Below are 6,670 nucleotides of genomic sequence, written 5' to 3'. Positions count from 1 at the left end.
TTGTTTTTTATTCCATTTCAGTTTATTACTGATTTCTTAGGAACTTTCTGTTTGGTCCATTTGATGGACAGGTACCCCAGTGTTTAGGTGATCAGCCTAATTTGGGGCGCTAATCTAGGCCACTTCTCAGGCCATCAACCGATTAGACTTTTTGAGACGCCTTCCAAGGAGGAGGCGTCATATTGAGTGTCTACTCTTGTTGAGTCTTTTGCGTTTTGTTAGTACATGGTACTTTTAGGGTCGTCAGTCATTTGGTAAATAGTGACGCCACCGTTTTTTCTTTGTGGATTTCTCCACCTCTTAGCGTCTTAAGGGCTTTTATTGAGCCTTGTATTCGTCAAATAAGAAAACATTCGTTAATTTACTAAGTAGCAAAACTAAATTCAACACTTCATAGGCGGGCATTTACATGCCGTTTTGTAGGCTCTAGTACGATAGTTAGGCCGTTTTGTAGGCTCAAGTTACATGAGTTATCCTAATGACACTCTATTTTCAGCCACTTTTCTCTATCTTGACTGGTTCTGCTTTGGCCGGTTTACTCTCATTAGCGGCTGGCGGTTCTTCTTCATGCTTTCTTTTGCTTCTGGCTTCGGCTGAATCTTTCTTCCATGCTGACGGGTTGAGGGTGGTGAGGTAACAGTCTCTTGCTTGTTGTTGGTCTCCATGTATGGTTCCTATTGCCCCATCATCACATACAAACTTCAAAAGCATTAGATGGGTCACGACTACTGCTTTAATCTTGTTTAGGGTGGGTCGTCCCAAGATGACATAGTATGCTGTCAAGTCCTTAACAATTAGGAAGTTCACTTCCATCTTCCGTCCATTTTCTCTATCCCCAATCCGAACCTGCAAAGTGATGACGCCTACAGGATGTATAATGCTTCCTCCAAAACCAATGATGGGATAGTGTATGCTATCCATGGTTTTGGGGTCATGTGCTAGGCGGTTGAGGTATTCCACGCTCATTATGTCAGACGAGCTCCCCGTGTCTATTAGGATGCGCTTTACCCTCATATTGGATATTTTGAACTCGACCACAAGAGGATCATCATGCGGAGTAGCTATTCATCCACCATCTGACTCACATATCTAGATCCGTGGGAATGGGTCTAGAGGTGACTTTCCTGACAGCATTACCTGCCCCAGGCGGCGAGCATAATCTTTCTGCCCCCTCGTAGATATTTCCCCTTCTTCTCGCTCTCCCCATGGATGGTTCACCCTCTATAGCCGTCGGGGATATAAGACGATTGTAGGTAAGACCTCTAGCTGGGTTTGGTGGAGGAAGAAGTGGTCTGTTATCCGAATGGAGGACCTCTCCCTTTCAAGGCGTCTTTCTAGGTGGAACCAGCGTCCCCTCTATTTGTCTAGGGGTGACGCCTTCCCCCGCCTTTTGTCAAGAGACTGGAGGCTTATAAAGCCCTTGTTTCAGGCCGAGGTGTATCGGCTATCTTCAAAGAGTCATGCATGGGTGCCTAATGCTTGGCTTCCCCATGTGGGTCAGTTCACCAACATAGTTTTCCTCGCGGTCGTCGGTCTTTGCCCCTATTTGAGTAGAGGTAGTTTCTCATAGACTTTTATCAAAGCCTTGTTCTTTTTCTTCTACTAACTCTCTCGGTTTTGTGTAGATTCTGCCATGGATCGTTTATCCGCCGAAGACAAGGGTTTGGTGGATGTTCCTACTTGGTTGTCCGAGGTGTACACTGAGGACATTCTCAAGGCCGTGGAGGCCAAGAAGAAGGACTCCTCCAAGAAGTCCGACGAGGGTGCCTCTGGTGATGTTGCCAAGGTATGCTCTTGTTTACTTTTAATAGGCTTCTGTATTCCTCCAAGGTCTAGGCTTAGTTGTTTATCTGTTGCCTTGTTCAGGAGCCCACTTCGTCAGCTACGAAGAAGCGTCCTACGGCTTCGACTGTGGCTCCCAAGCCTAAACGGCCCTTTTTAAGAAGCTGATTACCACCGACGCTGCAACGAAGCCGTCGCTGGTGAAACCGTCTGCTCCTTCGACTGGGGGAGAATTTCCCCTTTCTGAGGCGTCCACTCCTCCTCCTGAGCACAGGGAAGCCTCTCCCCAGGTGGGCACCGAAGGGGATACTGCGACCAGGGCGTCCGTTGACGAGGTAGCGACCGACCAGGCTGATGCTGCTGGAGCTGCTACTTCGTCTAGGGAGAGTAAGGGTAAGGGCAAGGAGGCTGAAGATTCTCCTGCTGGTGACGTTCCCATGCCTCCTCCGGCTCCGTCGAGTGGTTAGTGTTTCTGTACCTTTAGGTTGTCATGACAACTTGGTATTGTTGTATGGTATTTGACGTTTTGACATTGATTCAGCTGATATGTTCAAACGGATGCGACGTGCTGAAGTGGCGAACATCCCCCCGTCAGGCGGTTTCAGCTCAGAGGAAAAGGATAAGATCCTTTCGGACGTCTATGCTGCCATCCTTGAGGAATATGTGAGGTCGCTTCCCGGGATTGACCTGGGGTACTTTGGGTCTATTCAGTCACTCGTACTTGATGTGAGTAACTTTATTATATTATTATTATTATTATATAAAAAGAATAGTTTTTAATTTTTTTTTACTAACTCTATTTTGGTCTCGGCAGCTCTTCATCCGTTGTGCCGAGAGTAGGCACTACCGCTTTGATATGCATAAAGAGATGCTCAAGCATAAGGACCAGATTGAGAATCATGTGAAGTATGCTGAGAGGACAGCCAGATTGATCAATGTGGACACGGACAAGAAGATTAAGTCCGAGACTGACGCTCTGAAGAAGGCTGAGGAGGACGCCCAGAACTATGAAAAGAAATTGCTGAAGCATGAGGAGAGGTTGGCCTTGCTAAGAAAGGAGTATTCCTCTGTCTCGGAGCGGGTAACCAATTTCTCTTCCAAAGTGGACGCCTTGGAGGGTAAGCTTAAGGCTACCCAAGACGAGATTGAGGCCGTGCGCAGAGAGGCCGCTAGCTCTTTCAAGTCTGGCGAAGAATCCATTTTGGAGATTGCTCAGCGGGCGTGGGATCAGTCTATGGACGGGAAGGACTTCTCCTGGTTTAAACGTCGGATCTCCTACCAGATGGTCGTCTCGACGGCTAGACGCCTTGGCCTGGATCCCCCTGAGTTTTTCAGCGAGGGGGAAGATGAGGACGTGCAGGAGGAAGAAGTGAATTCCCCCGAAGGCCAAGACGTTCAAGACGGGAGCTCCACCGCCCCTCATTCCTAGGTGGCCTTTGTTTAATCAGTTTGGATGGCGCCGTGGGCGCTTGTAATAACTTTGGTGCCTTTTGGCATTTATTTGTTTTGGTTTGTTTGCGCCTTGTGCGCATGTATGAATATTTTGTGCCTCCTGTGCACTTGTTTTTTATTCCATTTCAGTTTATTACTGATTTCTTAGGAACTTTCTGTTTGGTCCATTTGATGGACAGGTACCCCAGTGTTTAGGTGATCAGCCTAATTTGGGGCGCTAATCTAGGCCACTTCTCAGGCCATCAACCGATTAGACTTTTTGAGACGCCTTCCAAGGAGGAGGCGTCATATTGAGTGTCTACTCTTGTTGAGTCTTTTGCGTTTTGTTAGTACATGGTACTTTTAGGGTCGTCAGTCATTTGGTAAATAGTGACGCCACCGTTTTTTCTTTGTGGATTTCTCCACCTCTTAGCGTCTTAAGGGCTTTTATTGAGCCTTGTATTCGTCAAATAAGAAAACATTCGTTAATTTACTAAGTAGCAAAACTAAATTCAGCACTTCATAGGCGGGCATTTACATGCCGTTTTGTAGGCTCTAGTACGATAGTTAGGCCGTTTTGTAGGCTCAAGTTACATGAGTTATCCTAATGACACTCTATTTTCAGCCACTTTTCTCTATCTTGACTGGTTCTGCTTTGGCCGGTTTACTCTCATTAGCGGCTGGCGGTTCTTCTTCATGCTTTCTTTTGCTTCTGGCTTCGGCTGAATCTTTCTTCCATGCTGACGGGTTGAGGGTGGTGAGGTAACAGTCTCTTGCTTGTTGTTGGTCTCCATGTATGGTTCCTATTGCCCCATCATCACATACAAACTTCAAAAGCATCAGATGGGTCACGACTACTGCTTTAATCTTGTTTAGGGTGGGTCGTCCCAAGATGACATAGTATGCTGTCAAGTCCTTAACAATTAGGAAGTTCACTTCCATCTTCCGTCCATTTTCTCTATCCCCAATCCGAACCTGCAAAGTGATAACGCCTACAGGATGTATAATGCTTCCTCCAAAACCAATTATGGGATAGTGTATGCTATCCATGGTTTTGGGGTCATGTGCTAGGCGGTTGAGGTATTCCACACTCATTATGTCAGACGAGCTCCCCGTGTCTATTAGGATGCGCTTTACCCTCATATTGGATATTTTGAACTCGACCACAAGAGGATCATCATGCGGAGTAGCTATTCATCCACCATCTGACTCACATATCTAGATCCGTGGGAATGGGTCTAGAGGTGACTTTCCTGACAGCATTACCTGCCCCAGGCGGCGAGCATAATCTTTCTGCCCCCTCATAGTGGGTCCTCCAGCGGCCGGTCCCCCAGATATGACGGCTACAAACCCCACTTTGCTGTGATTTCCCTTCGTAGGTGAGACAGGTGACTTGTTCTTTTTGTACTGGTTTTTCCCAGAGCCGTGAGCATTCCTTTGTAAGTAGTTCTTGAGGTTGCCTTTAGAGGCTAGGCCGTCTAGAGCTCTCTTCAAGCTTCTACAGTTCTTTTTTTCATGCCCTATGTCTTCATAGAACTGGCAATACAACTTAGGGTCTCGACTCTAAGCAGGAGACTTCATGGGGAAAGGTTGTTCAAGGTCAAACCTGGTTCCGACGTCTTTCAGTATTGTGAGGAGATCTATGTTATACTCAAAGTATTCCCTTTCCTGTGGACGTTATCTCTTGTGTCCAGGAGAATTGTTATCATGCTCTTTCGAGAGTGCCCAAGTACCATTTACTCGTGGGGCTTTTCTTTCTATCTTGTCTTTCTTCCCTAAGGAATCTGTTGCTTCTCCAGTCCTTCCATCTTTTGACGCGCTGCATATCTCTGTTGCATGGATAAATGCTTCGGCCTCATCCAAAACTTCGGCCATAGTCCGCACACTTTTCATGACTAGGTCAAACTTAAAGGATCCCTTCTTCAGTCCCCTGATAAAATTATCGAAGGAGACGCCGTCAGGAAAATCTGGGATCTGTCCGGCCCCTAGGTTGAAACGTTTCACATAGCTTCTTAGTGACTCATCTTTCCCCTGTTGAATTTGTCCCAAGTGCATACTTGTTTTCCTTTCTTCCTTGTGTGCCATGCACTTAGTGGAGAACAGAGTCTGAAGTTCGTTGAAAGAGGCAATTGACCCTGGGGGCAATCACTCAAACCACTTAGACGCTACTCCTTTGAGAGTGGCTGGGAAATATTTGCACCAAGTGGCTTCATTGGTTCCTTGAACATACATATGATGACGGTATGCAACTAAGTGCATATCGGGATCCGTGGTACCGTCATAGGCTTCAATGGTAGGAGTTTTTACCTTGGGCTCTTTCGGGGCGTTGATATCCTCGGAGAAGGGAGTACTCATGTGCCTTAGCGTCAGATTATTAAAGCCTTGCTTAATGTGGTAAGTTGGTTCACGGCGGCTGGAGAGCAGGCGGGGACGTAGGCTTACCCTGTTGGGCGTCATCTGGGTCTGTCCTCGAGTAGAGGGGTAAAACGGTGGATCTTCCATCACAGGGGTGGACCCAGTGTATGATAGTTCAGACTGAGCTTCGTAATATTCTTGACGCCTCGAGGCGGGCCGTAAGACGGCTGGTGGTTTTCCCCTAGATGGTGGTCGTGTGACTTGGTCCCTTCGAGGTAGAGAAGTCGGGAGACCGCGGTAGATCCCCGAGCGCTCAGGCACCGGGCTGATTCCACGGCTAGCCTGCGGACGGGAGCTTTCTCCATCTCTCCATACATTGGATCTAAGTGGCATTCTGTTTATCCGATTGATGCCCAGGCTGAGGGGCCTCTGTGGAGTCGTCCTCTCAGTGCTATGAATTAGCATGTTTTTCCGAATTTCATCTTGCAATGTGGTGCTCATTTGCTGTCGAAAGGTTTGATTCATTTGCTGTTGGAATCCTGCTAAGATCTCGCGCAACGACCCCACCTAGACTGGCAAGTCCAAATTCTCATCCAGCATGGCGTCTCGGACGCTGGGGCTTTGGTGGCCACCCGGCGGAGACGCTTCCACAATTGGTTCTTCCTCTACGACCACCTCAGCTTCCTGCACCCGACGTGGTGTGCTTCCTGCATTTGCGATTCATTTGGCTTCTTATATATGGCGATGACTCCTCTCGAGAGGCCTTCTCTCTTCTTCCTCACCAGTATACTCTCTGCCAGAGTGCGGTTCGGCCATGATACTATACCTTCCCACAGACGGCACCAAATGTTGTGGGATCTTTTACGGTGATGACGTGTCACGCGTTCCTCGGAGGTATCAAGTATGAGCTGGCACGAACTTCTGTCAACCTGCAAAACAAGAATATTCCCGTAGGAATATTCCCTCCGATGCTTAAGTAAGTATAAGCTAGAGAGAGAAGTAATTTGTAGAGAGAAGGCAGAGCAAAAATAGTTTGAGGTTGGTGGGAATGAATTGATCGCCCCCTTTTACCTAGGGATCTGCACTATTTATAGTGCTAGGG

The 6,670-nt window shown here is 47.5% G+C and overlaps 2 protein-coding genes across 2 annotated transcripts; both read right to left on the bottom strand.

Moving 5' to 3' along the window:
• Nucleotides 1-492: 492 nt before the first annotated feature.
• LOC130463319 (uncharacterized) lies at nt 493-1,014 on the bottom strand. Its single transcript, XM_056832414.1, has one exon. It carries the CDS (start codon nt 1,012-1,014, stop codon nt 493-495), a length of 522 nt encoding a protein of 173 aa, XP_056688392.1.
• Nucleotides 1,015-3,834: 2,820 nt separating this feature from the next.
• LOC110802206 (uncharacterized) lies at nt 3,835-4,356 on the bottom strand. The gene has a single exon (XM_022007644.2). The coding sequence runs from the start codon at nt 4,354-4,356 to the stop codon at nt 3,835-3,837; it is 522 nt and encodes a 173-aa protein (XP_021863336.1).
• Between the last annotated feature and the right edge of the window lie 2,314 nt (nt 4,357-6,670).

Source organism: Spinacia oleracea, chromosome 6, assembly GCF_020520425.1.
Source record: "Spinacia oleracea cultivar Varoflay chromosome 6, BTI_SOV_V1, whole genome shotgun sequence".
Lineage (NCBI taxonomy): Eukaryota > Viridiplantae > Streptophyta > Magnoliopsida > Caryophyllales > Amaranthaceae > Spinacia > Spinacia oleracea.
This window is presented reverse-complemented; position numbering and strand designations above follow the sequence as displayed.

Bases quoted from the DNA above. Each gene is read 5' to 3' on its own strand.
- LOC130463319 (XM_056832414.1), bottom strand. From the start codon at position 1,014: ATGAGGGTAAAGCGCATCCTAATAGACACGGGGAGCTCGTCTGACATA.
- LOC110802206 (XM_022007644.2), bottom strand. From the start codon at position 4,356: ATGAGGGTAAAGCGCATCCTAATAGACACGGGGAGCTCGTCTGACATA.